This window comes from Oncorhynchus mykiss, chromosome 13 (assembly GCF_057628025.1).
Source record: "Oncorhynchus mykiss isolate SJ-2025 chromosome 13, ASM5762802v1, whole genome shotgun sequence".
Lineage (NCBI taxonomy): Eukaryota > Metazoa > Chordata > Actinopteri > Salmoniformes > Salmonidae > Oncorhynchus > Oncorhynchus mykiss.
Window position 1 is genome coordinate 62,492,501 of NC_143034.1, and position 18,995 is coordinate 62,511,495.

The 18,995-nt window shown below is 42.4% G+C and overlaps 1 protein-coding gene across 1 annotated transcript; it reads left to right on the top strand.

Annotated features, from left to right (window-relative positions):
* Positions 1-81: 81 nt before the first annotated feature.
* cdr2a (cerebellar degeneration-related protein 2a) lies at positions 82-16,812 on the top strand. The gene is made up of 7 exons (XM_036941489.2): positions 82-316; positions 2,455-2,567; positions 9,153-9,301; positions 9,472-9,648; positions 12,232-12,537; positions 12,622-12,889; positions 13,097-16,812. The coding sequence occupies exons 1-7, from the start codon at positions 235-237 to the stop codon at positions 13,364-13,366; spliced, it is 1,365 nt and encodes a 454-aa protein (XP_036797384.2). The 5' UTR covers positions 82-234; the 3' UTR covers positions 13,367-16,812.
* Positions 16,813-18,995: the final 2,183 nt, after the last annotated feature.

The following is an 18,995-nucleotide window of genomic DNA, read 5'->3' on the forward strand; positions in this document are numbered from 1 at the left end:
AGGTGCTCTGGTCCCACCTACTTTCTAATTATTGGTCAATGAAGTGTCATTAAAAAAGTAGTGTTGCTTTTTACTTAGGGGCTGAGTTCGTTCTCCGGCTGCGCAGATTGCCACGTTGCTGCAGAAAGACACCAGAGGATATTGTCTGGTCACTCCAGGCTGTTTATCACACCGGTGTTTTACGATTCTGCCGGGTGGAGCGTGCACTCTATTGGAATAAAATTGTCAGTGGAAATGCTGACCGATATGATAGTGGAGGAAGAGTTTGAACTCAAGGATGAGGAGCCATGGTATGGCAAACAGGACCTTGAGCACGGTAAGAGACTTGTGTTGCGGGCGTTGAAGGGAGGGATAGCTTGGTTGCGTCCTAAACAGCCGCAGCTGAGAGGGAACAATCACCAGCCTCCTATTGCAATACGACTCCACTATTCTACAGTCATCTGAGGTTACAGATTGGAAAATAATTACAAGGTTATTTTAAACTGTCCTAGACAAAATCAGTGAATAGCCTCACGGTTATTGCACGTAGGCTGATTTACATTTTCAGTGGCAGACATGCAATTAATTGCCAACATTGCAACCGCAAGTCTCAAAGGATACCATTTTCATAGACCCACATCCATTCCATTTTGAAAACAAATTTTTTTAAATTAAAGTCTCATCAAAATGAGTGATTTGTATCGAACACATTATCTTATTGTAAATGGTAACACTCTTGTGACACTCACACAGTCAGTAATAGTGGGGTCTATATTGAGAATTACTGAGAACCTTCTTGTTGCCAGGATATCCTGAGGCTGTCACTTCCCATGTGTTGATTGTTGTGTTTTGTGTGTGCAGGCTACAGTTTTTGTGGTTTGTTTGGGCACTATTTGCATGTATATGTGTACTGCATGATTATTATGCACCTACCTGTATGTTGTTGATCATGACACTCATTACATTACGTGGCTGGCTGCAACCTGGTCTCAGAGCATTTTGTATTATTCTGTATGTAAATCCAATATACTCCATTTAGTATGATACGTTTCGTATATTATGTATTAATTTGTGGATGTCCATCACCCATTTTGTATGATATGTTCGGAATTATAATTTGTAATGTTATGAATTTACAAAATGTACAATATGTTATGACTTTACAATATATGTTACGAATTCTAGTTAGGTGGCTAGGATGCTAACGTTAGCTAGGTTAGGGGGTTAGTTTAAATGAAGGGTTGGCTAAAGGGGTTAAGGTTAAGGGTTAGCTAACATGCAAAGTAGCTTAAAGTAGTAAGTAGTTGAAAAAGTTGCTAAAATACTCAAGTTATTCGCAATGAGATTCGAACTTGCAACCTTTTGGGTTGCTAGACGTTCTCGTTATACAAAACAAAAGGTTAAATTGATACACCTTTATTTTGTTAGGGTTCCCACACAGCCATATTTCCATGTTACAGTGCTTGTTTACAGAAAACAGGTGGACTACCTGTGCAAATTAGCTATCTGCGTCTCCGAACACGTGTGTAAACGGAAGTCAGACGCCACAAACGTGTTGTCACTGAAAAATACTGTCGGCTGCAACTGTGTTAAAACCGCTTAAATCTATGTGCAGTAAGTGTGTATTTTGCATTTGGAAATAATATTGATGTGATATGAAAGTAGATGGATTTATGTTTCTAGAACCATACTGCAATTGAGAATCGATTTAGATTGAGTTTTGGGCTGTTTTGGCTTCCATAGCCAATTCACCTTTAAACAGAACATGTAAGGACCTTGGACTAAAAGGAGTAATGTTAGCCCAATATTGGACTGAAGGAGCCTAACATACTGTGTGTACACATTTGTGAAAGTGTGAACTGATCCATGTTTAGTGTGTGTATATGTCACAGTGATAATCGTACTCTCCTTGCGTTGTGTTTTGTCCAAATAAATCACCCCAGCCAGTGGTCCCAGTTGAGCATTATTTATTATCTGTTGTTAAATAGGAAAGAGCACGTTAGTTGTGCAGTGCTTAATGATGTTGATGGCTGTCGATGGTAAAATCTGTAGCATGAAAACATCTGTTAGCAGTGGGCGTATGTGACCATTACATCGGTGCATGCTAGCTAACACACTTATTTATATACAGCAATCGTATACCAAAGCACATCCCAGAAAGCCACTCAATCCCGAACAGGTACCATATACCCACACATGTATAAATCAGCAACACATTGTAAAATATAGAAAACAGTATTCAGAACGTGACCTACCCCTTGCGTCACATTTTCATACTGGGGAGACCTGACGTTCGCGATCTCCCCCTTTCTGAAAGCGGGGCCAATAACAACAGGCCTTATTGTCATCGGAATTGAACCAACCAATAAGAATGTTTGAACATTAAATGCACCTTTCTTTAGAGGCAAGTTGGAAACATAACCACCCTGTTACATGTACAATGAATGTGTTTTGTTTGCCTGTATCTATTTACAGATCTCCATTTGGCGGCTCAGCTGGGTAAGACCCTGCTGGACCGGAACCATGAGTTGGAGCAGGGGCTGCAGCAGATGTACTCCACCAACCAGGAGCAGCTGCAGGAGATTGAGGTAGCTAGTCTAAATATAATCATACTAGGCCACTGAGAGCCTAGCATGTGCTTACATACTAGGCTTACAATACAATACAAACACACACACCACATTGTAGGTTACAATTTGCCACTGATTTAGAATCAGTCGGCAATATAAGATGTGTAATATGAATTAATCACTTTTTAAACCTTGCTCTGAAGGTCACTATGGCTGGAATATTGCTTGTTAATAAATTACCAGTTGCAGATACTGTACTACTGGAGTAGCCCTACATTCATTCACCAAACTGACTTGGTCTTAGCTAACCTGTCCTTCGGAAAGTATTCAGACCCCACAACTTTTTACACATTTTGTTAGGTTACAGCCTTATTCTAAAATGTATTGTTTTTTTCCCCCTCATCAATCTATACATAATACCCCATAATGACAGCAAATTATTTTTTTTTCTTCTCAATTTTGGCTAATTCATAAAAAATAAAACACATTTACATAAGTATTCAGACTCTCAGTAGTGTAACGACCCTGGGTTTATAAGCACTGATATCGACTCTTCTGCATGACCATGCTTTTGTGGCACAGTCGATAGCGCACTGGACTTCGGGCTAGAAGGTCGAGGGTTCGAGGCCTGCTCTCTGCCTGTTTCATTACATTGGTGTTAGAAGGGATCAGACCTTGCATCCACGACAGCAGTGCGTGTGCTTGGCCGGTGAGCGTAGAGTCGCAAGCTAGCGCGAGGACACGCTCTTTGAAAGGAGGGAGTAGTGTAACGACCCTGGGTTTATAAGTGCGGATATCGACACTCTATTTGTGGCGTTTATCCCATTCTTACTCAAGCTCTGGATTGGGACAGCTATAGCTGCACAGCTATTTTCAGGTCACTCCAGAGATATTCAAGTCTGGGTTCTGGCTGGGCCACTCAAGGACATTCAGAGACTTAAGACTTGTCCTTGGCTGTGTGCATAGGGTCATTGTTCTGTTGGAAGGGGAACCTTTGCGCCAGTTTGAGGTCCTGAGCACTCTGGAGCAGGGTTTCATCAAAGATCTCTCTGTACTTTCTCTTGATCCTGACTATTCTCCCAGTCTCTGCTGCTAAAAAACACCCCCACAGCATGATGCTGCCACCACCATGCTTCCCCATAGGGATGGTGCCAGGTTTCCTCCAGACGTGACGCTTGGCATTCAGGTCAAAGAGTTGAATCTTGGTTTTATCAGACCAGAGAATATTGTTTCTCATGGTCTGAGTCCTTTAGGTGCCTTTTGGCAAACTCCAAGCAAGCTGTCATGTGCCTTTTACTGTCAGTGACCATCGGGTTCTTGGTCACCTCCCTGACCAAGGCCCTTCTCCCCCGATTGCTCAGTTTGGCAGGGTGGCCAGCTCTAGGTGGTTTCAAACTTCTTCCATTTAAGGATGGAGGCCACTTTTCTTGGGGACCTTCAATGCTGCAGAATTGTTTTTGGTACCCGTCCCCAGATCTGTGCCTTGAACATGCCCTGTCAACTGTGGGACCTTTTTATATATACAGATACAGTGCCTTGCGAAAGTATTTGGCCCCCTTGAACTTTGTGACCTTTTGCCACATTTCAGGCTTCAAACATAAAGATATAAAACTGTATTTTTTTGTGAAGAATCAACAACATGTGGGACACAATCATGAAGTGGAACGACATTTATTGGATATTTCAAACTTTTTGAACAAATCAAAAACTGAAAAATTGGGCGTGCAAAATTATTCAGCCCCCTTAAGTTAATACTTTGTAGCGCCACCTTTTGCTGCGATTACATACCTGTAAGTCGCTTGGGGTATGTCTCTATCAGTTTTGCACATCGAGAGACTTTTTTTCCCATTCCTCCTTGCAAAACAGCTCGAGCTCAGTGAGGTTGGATGGAGAGCATTTGTGAACAGCAGTTTTCAGTTCTTTCCACAGATTCTCGATTGGATTCAGGTCTGGACTTTGACTTGGCCATTCTAACACCTGGATATGTTTATTTTTGAACCATTCCATTGTAGATTTTGCTTTATGTTTTGGATCATTGTCTTGTTGGAAGACAAATCTCCGTCCCAGTCTCAGGTCTTTTGCAGACTCCATCAGGTTTTCTTCCAGAATGGTCCTGTATTTGGCTCCATCCATCTTCCCATCAATTTTAACCATCTTCCCTGTCCCTGCTGAAGAAAAGCAGGCCCAAACCATGATGCTGCCACCACCATGTTTGACAGTGGGGATGGTGTGTTCAGCTGTGTTGCTTTTACGCCAAACATAACGTTTTGCATTGTTGCCAAAAAGTTCAATTTTGGTTTCATCTGACCAGAGCACCTTCTTCCACATGTTTGCTGTGTCTCCCAGGTGGCTTGTGGCAAACTTTAAACAACACTTTTTATGGATATCTTTAAGAAATGGCTTTCTTCTTGCCACTCTTCCATAAAGGCCAGATTTGTGCAATATACGACTGATTGTTGTCCTATGGACAGAGTCTCCCACCTCAGCTGTATATCTCTGCAGTTCAACCAGAGTGATCATGGGCCTCTTGGCTGCATCTCTGATCAGTCTTCTCCTTGTATGAGCTGAAAGTTTAGAGGGACGGCCAGGTCTTGGTAGATTTGCAGTGGTCTGATACTCCTTCCATTTCAATATTATCACTTGCACAGTGCTCCTTGGGATGTTTAAAGCTTGGGAAATCTTTTTGTATCCAAATCCGGCTTTAAACTTCTTCACAACAGTATCTCGGACCTGCCTGGTGTGCTCCTTGTTCTTCATGATGCTCTCTGCGCTTTTAACGGACCTCTGAGACTATCACAGTGCAGGTGCATTTATACGGAGACTTGATTACACACAGGTGGATTGTATTTATCATCATTAGTCATTTAGGTCAACATTGGATCATTCAGAGATCCTCACTGAACTTCTGGAGAGAGTTTGCTGCACTGAAAGTAAAGGGGCTGAATAATTTTGCACGCCCAATTTTTCAGTTTTTGATTTGTTAAAAAAGTTTGAAATATCCAATAAATGTCGTTCCACTTCATGATTGTGTCCCACTTGTTGTTGATTCTTCACAAAAAAATACAGTTTTATATCTTTATGTTTGAAGCCTGAAATGTGGCAAAAGGTCGCAAAGTTCAAGGGGGCCGAATACTTTCGCAAGGCACTGTATGTGCCTTTCCAAATCATGTCCAATCAATTTAATTGAGTGTCTACAACTTGATTGGACAAATCTCAAGCATGATCAATGGAAACAGGATGCACATGAGCTCAATTTCGAGTCTCGTAGCAAAGGGTCTGAATACTTATGTAAATAAGGTATTTCTGTTTTTTATTTGAATCCATTTGCCAAAATGTCTAAACCTGTTTTCACTTTGTCATTATGGGGTATTCTGTGTAGATTGCTGAGGATTTTTTGTTTGTTTTGTAGTTAATCCATTTTAGAATAAGGCTGTAACATAACAAAATGTGGAAAAAGTCAAGGGGTCTGAATACTTTCCAAAGGAACGGCACCTGTCCTGTATGTAAACAAAAACAGGACTTCGGTGTTCAAAAGCAATAAGAAGCTTAGCTCAACTGTATGACGTCATTAGGAAACAACCCTACGCACAGACCAGCAAGTCCACCAATGGGAGCCGAAAGTCCACATTGACAAATCTCTCCCGCAAATCTCTTTTCTTGTCAGGCTCTTCCGATCGTTAGTTTCCTCTTGTTAAATGGGATCAAGTGAAAGCCTGTCTGGATTAGCTCATTACTTAATTGGTCCTTGGCATGGTGCATTGCATGGACAGGTATTTGTCTAACTATCTTTAAGGCACCTTTAGGACACCTTTCACCTCCTCTCTGTAAGGAGAGCAGTGGCCAACGGCTTTATGCTTCCTTCAGTAGCCAAAGGCTTAGTCAAGGTAGTGAACTTTCACATAGTTACTACTGATGTTATCCTGCCTCTCAACACAGAGTATCTAAGGCTGTGTTTAGACAGCATAGCCTAAGAGAACTTGGTGCGCAAATGCTCTTTCCTGCCTCGCACCTCATGATATATGATGGTGTGTTTAACGACCTACATTTTGGGGATGCCTAATAGTACCCTCACTATATTCACGGGATGTATCCTGCTGAGTACTCACACACACACATGTTCTCAGTTAGGGTGGTGGTACAAACAACATTACATTTTCATATCAGACCTTTCTGCCTTTCCTCCATCATCCTGACTAGTGACCACTTAAGTATGAACTCCTTGCTTGTTCACAAGGGTCGACTTGCGCTATAGGCGCCGGGTATGCGGCACAGGTCTGATTTGTACAGTAATTTCCAAACAAATAAGTATGAACAACAGATCTGTACAAAGATTAGAGAATATGTGCACTGCGCAGGTGCTAGCTTTGGGCGACCATGGTGGAACAAGCAGTATGTGTTCGGTGAGCAGTCTCAACGAGTTCACACAAACAGGTGATGCATTCAAAGGGTGTTCAGGTGCAAACGTGTTCGTTCAGCACACAACCAACCACAGGGGATTTTAACATGAACCAAAAATGGCAATTCCACAGTAACAGAATGATGCTGAGACTCCCAATTTTCCACTTTCAAATGTACGTAAAATAAAAACCAATGATCGCAAAGTTAAAAAAATAAAACGTACAACTTCATGTACAAGGACAACTTTTAACAATTTCCACAGAAAATTACAAAAACACATTTACTTGAAGAACAGTGCAGAGGCAACGTTTGGTAACAGAATGACGGCACAGACCATCATTCTGTTACCGTGGAATAGCCCAAGAGGAGCCTAAGACCAGGTACAGACACCACATATAGATATGGTCAGATACATGGGATTACAATTCTAAGCACTGAAGGCATTGGCCTCATAATAAGCACTGTAAAGAATTTTAAGGTCCTTTGTTGACCAGCTGTCAGTTAGATGGTCTCTCCAGTAATTAAAATAGAACGGTACAGTCAGTAATAGTCGGACATCCTGGGGTTAAACGTCAAGACAGAGGTCTTAGACTAGAGGGTTAAAACCTCTACAGGATCGGTGCCCCCCCCCTCCCCGCTGGACGGTTGAGCTAACGTGCGCTAATGTGATTAGCATGACGCTGTAAGTAACAAGGACATTTTCCAGGACATAAATTCTTGTTAATCCAACTGCACTGTCTAATTTAGAGTACCTAATACAGTGAAATAATACCAAGCTATTGTTTGAGGAGAGTGCACAGTTATGAACTTAAACGTTTCAATTAACCGATTTAGGCACATTTGGGCAGACTTGATGCAACATTTTGAACAGTAATGCAACGGTTCATTGGATCAGTCTAAAACTTTGCACATGTACTGCTGCCATCTAGTGACCAAAATCTAAATTGCGCCTAGAGTTCTAAGTCATGTAATGGGCTTATTCTTGCATTTCAACGATGATGGAACAAAAAGAGACCGCATGTTTTTTTATTTGTATTATCTTTTACCAGATCTATTGTGTTCTATTCTCCTACATTAATTTCACATTTCCACAAACTTCAAAGTGTTTCCTTTCAAATGGTATCAAGAATATGCATATCCTTGCTTCAGGTCCTGAGCTACAGACAGTTATATTTGGGTATGTCATTTTAGGTGAAAAATTTAAAAAAGGATTGGATCCTTTAACAGAGGAATATAGGCTTTTTATTTTCAGGTAATGGTTAGATAGATATGTAAAGTTCAAGGTACTATTGTCACCTATTCAACTACTGTGACTGTGTTACTCATCTGTCAGTATTGTGACACTGCTATTGTTTTTCACTTTGGACTCTTAAGATCTTTGTACATTTTTGACTGCAAGATCAGTAAAGTATCTTGTAATTGTAATTATTCACCTACCTCATGCCTTTTGCACACAATGTATATAGACTCTATCTTTTTTTTTTTACTGTGTTATTGACTTGTTTATTGTTTACTCCGTGTAAATCTGTTATCTGTTCACACTGCTATGCTTTATCTTGGCCAGGTCTCAGTTGTAAATGAGAACTTGTTCTCAACTAGCCTACCTGGTTAAATAAAGGTGAAAAAAATAATTAAATAAATCTTTCACATGTAATTGAACCAGCTCAAAGTTCCATTGATGTATTTTTCAACTGAAGTGTCTCTCTGAAGGAGATCCCTGAGTGATGTGGGTTAGGGCTTTATCCTCCTATGCCTCGTCTGCCAGTCAGTTAATATCAAAATCTAATGATTTGAATTAGTCGTGATGGTTAAGCCTAAATTCGAGGGCACACGGGGATCACTTAGGAGTCCTTCAACAAGTGGCAGTGACCCATCCTGATAATGCTAAGTGGTATATGTCCCAGCTCCATGCTTGCATAAAGTATTCTGGTCACAAAGCCACAGTGTTTTGCCAGTTCAAAAGTGTGTTCGGTGCTACTGGTCCTCTTCACTGACCTGTTTCGTAATGGATCATTGTTCTGAGAATCGAAGAATGAGAGGACTTGCATACTGTAGCAGTCATAATGGAACCATAATTATATGCTTGATCAATACTTACATACAGTAAAAACTCTATCACCTGACAAATGCTGGACCCTATTAGTGGACCCAAAAACTGTTCTATCCATCCTATTTCAATGGCAATTACATTTGACCTCCTCCCAGTACCTGACTAAGCAGGTGGATTTGCTGAGGCAAATGAATGACCAGCATGCTAAGGTATACGAGCAGCTAGATGTGGCGGCCAGAGACCTGGAGCAGGGCAACCACAGGCTGATTCTGGACAACCGCGTCGCCCAGCAGAGGATCAACTGGTGAGACTCAGGACTTTGATTCCTTTCTGAAAATAGTAGCTGTAAACATTTTTACCCCCAGTATAAATACTTAGATGCCAAATTTACTAAGAGGCAAGGTTTTGGCTAAATACATTTTCTCCACAAAGCTCAGTAATTCGAACCACTTCTATGCTTGTCCTCTCTCTCAGCCTGACAGAAACGATCAACAGTCTTGAGACCCACATGGAGGACTTGCAGACCCAGGTGGAGGAGCTGAGGACAGCGCAGTCTGACCGGAGCAGGAGAGAACTGGCCGAACAGAGACACAACCTCGGAGCACAGAGTGTGTCCTGCCTCAGGGAGCTGTATGACCTGCAGAAAGACAAGTGAGTGTGTGCATGTATGTGTCCTGCAGCTGTACAATTGAACCTGGTGCCAACAAACCGCTAATGTTATTGTTAGTCTAAAACATCCATTCCGCCACAAAACCAGATGTGTTCAGCTTTATTCAGCTCAAATCAATGTTGATCAATTTAATTCTCATCTCAACCATGCAAACCAAGACTAGGCTGAGAAGAGAGTAGATGGAGATGGAAACCAAATGAGCTGGCCTTATTCTGCAGTGGGAATGGTCACCGTGAACACTAATTTCCTGCACTCGGATTATAGTAACTAAACAATTTGGAGATTATGTGCATGCTAAGAGAGGGAACACAATAACAAACAATAAACAGAGGAAGTTACCATAAATGTTATTTTTAAAGTACAGTAACAAGCATGTGCCTTGAAAGGAATGTTCTACTTCAGCTAGCCTGAATGTTTGTCACTGGCCAAGTTAAAGTACATCATTCCAGGAATTGTGCGTCTGGCCTTTCTGAAAGTTTTTATAGAAACTGCACTATCAATCATCAATGGTGTCAAACCAGCAGTCATAGAGCCTCTTCTCATCTCTTCCCCTTCTAGTGATCTGCATACTGTGTATTCCCTTTCAGTACATATTAAGTAAAGGAGACAGGCAGAGAGACACTTGACTATTGAGATGGGTCCATAGTCTAATGACTATGTATTACCGCCATTATCAGCCGTGTGCTGACTGGGCGTCCCCAGACCCAGACCACCTAATCTGGGCCAAGGCTTTTCGGACATAATCCCCTGCAGATAAATCTTTCAGAGGAGGTTAAGTATAGCCTGTATACACACACTAACATACACACATAGTTTAGTAGCCTGTTTTAGCATGCAATACAAAACCACTGATAAAGCACATACAGTACCTGTCAAAAGTTTGGACACCTACTATTCAAGGGTTTTTCTTTATTTGTACTATATTCTGCATTGTAGAATAGTAGTGAAAACATCAAAACTATGAAATAACACACAGGGAATCATGTAGTATCCAAAAAGGTGTTAAACAAATCAAAATATATTTGAGATTCTTCAAAGTAGCCACCCTTTGCCTTGATGACAGCTTTGCACACTCTTGGCATTTTCTCAACCAGCTTCACCTGGAATGCTTTTCCAACAGTCTTGAAGTTTCCACATATGCTGAGCACTTGTTGGCTGCTTTTCCTTCACTCTGCGTTCCAACTCATCCCAAACCATCTCAATTGGGTTGAGGTCGGGTGATTGTGGATGCCAGGTTATCTGATGCAGCACGCCATCCCTCTCCTTCTTGGTCAAATAGCCCTTACACAGCCTGGAGGTGTGTTGGGTCATTGTCCTGTTGAAAAACAAATGATAGTCCCACTAGGCTCAAACCAGAAGGGACGGCATATCACTGCAGAATGCTGTGGTAGTCATGCTGGTTAATCAACCCCACATCAATGGGTCCTTGGGACCATAACACAGAGCATATAGCTTCTAACTCCTCTTCCTGTTCCTAAGTGTGCCTTGAATTATTCTAAATAAATCACTGACAGTGTCACAAGCAAAGCAGCATCACACCACCTCCTCCATGCTTCACGGTGGGAACCACACATGCAGAGATCATCCGTTAACCTATTCTGCATCTCATAAAGACAAGGCGGTTGGAACCAAAAATCTCAAATATGGACTCATCAGACCTAAGGACACATTTCCACCAGTCTAATGTCCATTGCTCGTGTCTCTTGGCCCAAGCAAGTCTCTTCTTAGTGGTGTCCTTTAGTAGTGGTTTCTTTGCAGCAATTGGACCATGAAGGCCTGATTCACGCAGTCTCCTCTGAACAGTTGATGTTGAGATGTCTGTTACTTGAACTCTGAAGCATTTATTTGGGCTGCAATCTGAGGCTGGTAACTCTAATGAACTTATCCTCTGCAGCAGAAGTAGCTCTGGGTCTTTCCTGTGGCGGTCCTCATGAGCCAGTTTCATCATAGCCCTTGATGGTTTTTGCGACTGCATTTGAAGAAACGTTCAAAATTCTTAATTTTCTACATTGACTGACCTTCCACATTGACTGATGTCTTAAAGTAATGATGGACTGTTGTTTCTCTTTGCTTATATGAGCTGTTCTTTCCATAATATGGACTTGGTCTTCTACCAAATAGGGCTATCTTCTGTATACCACCCCTACCTTGTCACAACACAACTGATTGGCTCAAACGCATTCATTAAGAAAGAAAGAAATTCCACATATGAACTTTTAACTAGGTACACCTGATCATTTAAATGCATTCCAGGTGACTACCTCATGAAGCTGGTTGAGAGAATGAGTGTGCAAAGCTGTCAAGGCAAACTGTTGCTACTTTGAAGAATCTCAAATATAATATATATTTGATGAACACTTTTGTTGGTTAATACATGATTCCAGATGTGTTGTTTCATAGATTTGATGTCTTCACTATTATACAATGTAGAAAATAGTCATAAAGAAAAACCCTTGAATGAGTAGGTGTCCAAACTTTTGACTGGTACTGTACATGATAAAAAACAGGCCTCTATAACCACTTTCACCATCGTGTTGAACCTTTAGTCCTTTTCCCTGTCCCAGGTACATGGCCTATGAGAGCCTGCGTGTGGAGCATTCCTGGCCAGCAAGGAAGGAGTCCTGTCAGGACCCAGACCCCGATGAGGAGAACTCTGTGCTCCAGCGCTCCATCCAGACCCTGCAGGCTGTTCTGGCCTCTGAGCGGGGGAAGCGGGAGGCAGCGGAACAGGAGACTGAGCTGACTGCCAGGGAGAACGGGGCTCTGGAGCAGCGGCTGGCCCTGCTGGAGGGCTGCCGGGCTAGGCAGAGGGAGCTGGAGGCAGAGGTGGAGGAGCTACGGCAGCTGTGGCAGGCCGACTACGCCAACAGGTACGATCATGACACTTTCTAATCATACTTGGTACATGTTGTTTGTATATTCGGCATAATAAAGACAATACTCTACTCCACCAGCGTCAGGAGACCTGACCGGCTACTGCTGCCTGACACTGTCTTCTTCGCCCCAGAGGAGAAGCCCAGTCTGGTACAAAAGGAGGAGGAAGTGGGGGAGCAGGGGAGGCGCAGCCTGCAGAGGTGCAACAGCGAAAGTGTTCTGAAGGGGACACTAGCAGACGACATCCGGCGGGGGCATGAACGTACATGTATCAGAAGAGCAGAGGCGGTGAAGCAGAGAGGAATCTCCCTGCTCAATGAGGTGGACGCCCAGTATAGTGCACTGCAGGTAAAGGTTTTCATTTCTCATTATTGCATAATCAACACAAAGACCGAGGGTGAAACTATTTCCATTTGTCTACGATGTGCCCTCTGAATAAGAATGACAAACAAAAGGTCTAGGAGGTGAAGCAAATGACATTTTTATGCAGTAATTTGAGTTTGTTATACAGTGTGGAAAGTTGCCGATGAGTGACTGAACGTTTGCCTCCTGCAGGTCAAATACGAGGAGCTTCTGCGGCGCTGCCAGCTGGGGGCAGACGGGCTCAGTCACAAGGCCGTGCAGACACCCCACAGTTCCCACGGCACTGTCAGTTACCCCCAACGGCGCCTCTCAAGCTCGGCCACCTCCATCGGGCTCCCAGCTGTCCCCGAAGACAACGGGCCTCAGCCGGAGTACAAGGCCCTTTTCCAGGAGATCTTCACCTGCATCCAGAAGACCAAAGAGGACCTAAGTGAGAACAAGTGGCCGAGTCCGGGTCATTGACTCTGGGGACAGTGATGGCAGTATTTGTTCTTTCTGCACCTTTGAATGGACTGCTCAATAGGATATTGCTATAGGAGAGGGCCTCAAATAGCAGATTCCAAAGGGTGTTTTGTGTGTGTGTGTGTGTGCGCGCACGTGCACTAACACCTGTACCTCTTATACAACATGTGCCCTGTTGTCTCCTTCAATCCTGTCAACGCTATCACCTCGACACGCTCCGATGGTTTCATAAGCACTTTTCTTATCTACCGTCCATCCCTTTGACTACTTTCCATCCTTATCTACAAGTTTGTTTTTGACGCAAACATTTCCAGGTCAAAGGTTGATAAATGGATTGTTTGAGTCCTGATGCTATCACCTCTTAGCATCCGACTGCTCTTATGCCTCATTTAGCTCGATTAGATGGCACCACCTCTTCACTTGAAGTCAATGGGTGCAGTAATATTAGCAACCAGGGTTTTTCTATTCTTTTGTTTTCTACTAAATTCAAGTAACCATAGCAATTAGAATGGTATGTGTATGTACCATAGATTTGGTCTTGCAGCTTAATGAGTAGGCCTACGCTGGGTTTGAAAGTGTTTGTTTGTACGCTGTTACCACGTACAGAACCACCACTGTACAGATCTTGGACTTGCTTAGACTATCTAGCAGTCTGTGTTCAATCCACTTAGTGTTAAGTCTGTCGTGGGAGCCATACCTTTTGTGCACACTGTACATATTGCCAAATTATAGATTTAACTACATTTGTGTACCTTTTTATTATGCCAACTTAAGAGTACTCGACAAGATGGAGTACTTTATAGATGCACTATATATATCTATATCTCCACACAAAAGTATGTGGATACCCCTTCAAATTAGTGGATTTGGTTATTTCAGCCACACCTGTTGCTCACAGGTGTATAAAATCGAGCACACAGCCATGCAATCTCCATAGACACACATTGGCAGTAGAATGGCCTTACTGAAGAGCTGTGTGACTTTCAATGTGGCACCGTCATAGGATGCCACCTTTCCAAAAGGTCAGTTCATCAAATTTCTGCCCTGGCAGAGCTGCCCCGGTCAACTGTAAGTGCTGTTATTGTGAAGTGAAAACATCTAGGAGCAACAACGGTTCAGCCGCGAAGTGGTAGGCCACACAAGCTCACAGGACGGCAACGCCGAATGCTCACTACCGAGTTCCAAACTGCCTCTGGAAGCAACGTCAGCACAATAACTGTTCGTCAGGCGCTTCATGAAATTTCCATGACCGAGCGTGGGTTTCCATGACGGGAGCGTAAGATTGCCAATCGTTGGCTGGAGTGGTGTGAAGCTCGACGCCATTGGACTCTGGAGCAGTGGAAACGCGTTCTCTGGCGTGATGAATCATGCTTCACCATCTGGCAGTCCGACGGACAAATCTGGGTTTGGCGGATGCCAGGAGAACGCTACCTGCCCCAATGCATAGTGGCAACTGTAAAGTTTGGTGGAAGAGGAATAATGGTCTGGGGCTGTTTTTTAAGGTTTGGGCTAGACCCTTCAGTTTCAGTGAAGGGAAATCTTAACGCTACAGCATACAATTATATTTTAGATGATTCTGTGCCTCCAACTTTGTGGCAACAGTTTGGGGAAGGCCCTTTCCTGTTTCTACATGACAATGCCCCAGTGCACAAAGTGAGGTCCATACAGAAAGGGTTTGTCGAGATTAGTGTGGAAGAACTTGACTGGCCTGCACCGAGCCCTGAACTCAACCCCATCGAATGCCTTTGGGATTAATTAGAACGCCGACTACCAGCCAGGCCCAACATCAGTGCCTGACCTCACTAATGCTCTTGTGGCTGAATAGAAACAAGTCCCCACAGCAATGTTCTAACATCTAGTGGAAAGCCTTTACAGAAGAGTGGAGGCTGTTATAGCAGCAAAGGCGGGACCAACTCCATATAATGCCCATGATTTTAGAATGAGATGTTCGACGAGCAGGTATTCCTGTACTTTTGGTCATGTAGTGTATTTATGGAGGTTGGGCCTATAGTAGTCAACATTGATTTATAGATAGATTGGCCTGTAATACTAGAGAATCATAAGTGAACACTGGAAAAGGCCCAGTCTGTTCTCACTGTTTCATGGTCATTTGTGTAATGTGTGTCCCTATAGCTACCTCTGCCAACAGGACACATCGCGGCTTTGCACTGACCGATGGACACTTAAATACTTTTAAAAAAAAAAATGTATTTGACAATTATTTCGACGATGAGATGGTATTTATTTCTCTGCTAATATTTGTCATTTGTCACTGTATTCCAGATCTATAATGTGATTGTTGTTGTAGCGAATGCTGATTCAGAAGTTCATTGGCTTTGAGTTTGACTGACACTGAGGTTCAAAGTATGATAAGGTGCTTCTTAATTGAATGTGAAACTTTTGTAAGTGGATGTGTTAACACAACAGAAAAAAGAAGATATATGATTAAGGTTGCAGTGAGTTGTCTTTTAATTTGTGGATCCCTCAACCAAAGGTGCTTAATCTCAAAGCCCTAAATATGGTAGACTGGTGGTTCTCTGCTCAGCAATATCCTGCCTTTAGACCACAACAAATGAGGGTAGGCGCAGTGGAGTCGGTCATACAGACACTGAGACACTTCAGATAACCAAGAACAAGAGGTCAGATCAATACATATCTTTTCCATCTCAAGTCCAATGCTTCTCGGTGTCTGGTATGCCAGATGGGTTTACTGTTTCTTACTTGTGATGGACTGAAAAGTAGAAACACAAAGCCTGTCAATATTGACTTCCTTTTTGCTCCATTCAAAATACTTGTCTACTTGGTGTCTCAGGGCAGACGTAAGGAATATAAATAATATGTTGACAAGGAGATACATAAAAGCAGCAGGACTAGAGTTGTGTGTATTAGATGAAAATACCATCTGGATTAGATGATCAGTAGCCAAATGGTCAGCTGAGGAATGACCTGTTAAAGCCTACTTCTTTGTTTCGGGAGTTATTCAGAACAGGAAGATAGAACTTGTTCTAACTGATCCCCTGGTCTATGTTCTCTGTTGTAGATTCACATCACCTCCATGACTGTTCTGTTTTGAATAAACCCCATAACAGTCTCTGGGTTCAAAATGCAGCTGTACATCAACAATGATGGACTTCAAGTTGCCCTTTCTCCCTCTACGACCAGGGTCCATTATGACGTTACTTATCCTGGACCGAGACTCAAACTTGACTTCCATTTTGTGTTTTACATCAAATTACAACTTGAAATGATATTATTTGGCTGAACTATTTGTTAATTCTATACTTTGATATAATGAAAATGAGAACTATTACAAATGGCAATTTCATAGTAATATACAACTGTAATTAATGCAGCCTATATAGTAAGATGTCATAGATCAGCATTACAAGTGTTCTCCATGATGACTAACACGTGCTTACAGTGAACCAATAAAAAAAATAATTGTGCCAGAGGTGTTATGATTTTTTCCCATACAACAGCCTCATAGAGAACATGCCCAAGCAAACGTGGGTTATATGTTGGCTAGATAAAATAGGCTTCATAGATTTATACCGTCGTGTCACTGCATAGTTACTTGGAGGGCTGTCTCAGCCAGCCCTCCTTCCATGTTTTAATGTCTAGTATTAAATAGGGCACGTTAATCTCCCGCAATAGTCATTTGAACTGACAAACTATAGTGAGAAAATGGTGAGAATCCATCATAAAGGGTACAAAGTAGACAACCGTCACATGTAGACCTACAGTACTCTTAAAATGGCCTCTTAAAGGAAACCCATTTTTTGTTATATCGTATTTGTGTATCTCTGAGCGATGCTCTATCGATTCTCGGAGTCATTTTAATGTTTTCATGTGTATCTGAGCTATTCGCTGTTCAAGCAGGCAGAAATACAGCCGGTACGACGACTTTTGTGTCATACAGTATATTACATATTCTGCTTTACATGTATTATAGGACAAATTAGTCATTCTGATCAAGGGACAAATCTCGCCCCCCACCCCCAAATTCTGAACGAGCACCTCAGTCCTCAAATGTCCTTGAGGACCGCCTCTCAGGCCAATAATAGGGCTTTGTCTTCCAGACCGCTAATAGCTTTTACATAACGGCTAGTTTCCTGCCCTACTCCCAACAACCCCCAAATCCACTAACCCTCCATAAAAGGGGATTACATGCTAATCTCGGCCATAAAGAGACTGTCTTGCAAAGACTCTGTGGACACTGAGAGAACTTTGTGTTGGCTTTCAAATCAATCTGCAGTTGAAACCTACGTTTGGTTGGGAGACCGTATGAAATTGATTTCTGATAAAACATTGCAATGGAAAAGCAACGTATGTTCTCTTCAGGCCTGTAAGAACTTCAGTGTAACACAAAGTGGAGACTCAAATGTATCAAGACGCTCCTATATACATGTCAAATGTATTCTTATTACATTCCAGCTTGGATCCAGAACGCCATTCCAATATTTTGGCTAGCTGGACTGAGGTGTGGGAGTCAATGTTATGCACGCCCTCATGCCTCTCTGTCCCAAATGCATAGCTGTATGTCTCCGTTCATTGTATAGACTCCACACTGCATTCCTCAGCTCTGTGACCTCAGCAGAGAACATATGCCAGGTGGAACTCAACAACACCCAGAGGTTGTCCTGTCCTCAAGATTTACAACACTGTGGAAAATGTAAAGAACATGTTTTTGTGATTCAATTTCTAATGAATTCTGCACTGTGTGATAATCCTATAACATTACAGTAGGCTTACCTATTCTAATTATCTATAGAGATGAAATCAAATTCTATTGGTCACATACACAGCAGCTGTTGTTGCGAGTGTAGCGAAATGTTTGTGCTTCTAGTTCCAACAGTGCAGTAATATCTAACAATTCCACAACTACCTTATACACACAAGTGTAAAGGAATTAATAAGAATATGTACATATAAATATATGGATGGGCAATTACAGAGCGGCATAGGCAAGATGCAATATATGGTATAAAATACAGTATATACATATGAGATGAGTAATGCAAGATATGTAAACATTATTAAAGTGGCATTATTAAAGTGACTAGTGATCCATTTCTTTGAATGGTGAATGATTTCAAGTATGTATGTAGGCAGCAGCCTCTCTGTGTTAGTGATGGCTGTTTAACAGTCTGATGGCCTTGAGATAAAAGCTGTTTTTCAGTCTCTCTGTCCCAGCTTTGATGCACCTGAACTGACCTCGCCTTCTGGACGGCAGCGGAGTGAACAGGCAGTGGCTTGGGTGGTTGTTGTCCTTGATGATCTTTTTGGTCTTCCTGTGACATCGAGTGCTGAAGATGTCCTGTAGGGCAGGTAGTTTGTCCCTGGTGATGCGTTGTGCAGACCGCACCACCCTCTGGAGAGCCCTGCGGTTTTGGGAGGTGCTGTTGCCTTACCAGGTGGTGATACAGCCCGACAGGATGCTCTCAATTGTGCATCTGTAAAAGTTTGAGGGTTTTAGTTGACAAGACAACTTTCTTCAGCCTCCTGAGGTTGAAGAGGCACTGTTGCACCTTCTCCACCGCACTGTCTGTGTGGGTGGACCATTTAAGTTTATCTGTGATGTGTACGCAAAGGAACTTATGAGAGCGCTTTAATTTCAGTCCATTTGTAT

Coding starts and splice junctions, on each gene's coding strand:
- cdr2a (XM_036941489.2), top strand. CDS start 235: ATGCTGACCGATATGATAGTGGAGGAAGAGTTTGAACTCAAGGATGAG. Junction 317..2,454: donor CAAACAGGACCTTGAGCACG/GTAAGAGACTTG, acceptor ATCTATTTACAG/ATCTCCATTTGGCGGCTCAG. Junction 12,538..12,621: donor CAGGCCGACTACGCCAACAG/GTACGATCATGA, acceptor CTACTCCACCAG/CGTCAGGAGACCTGACCGGC.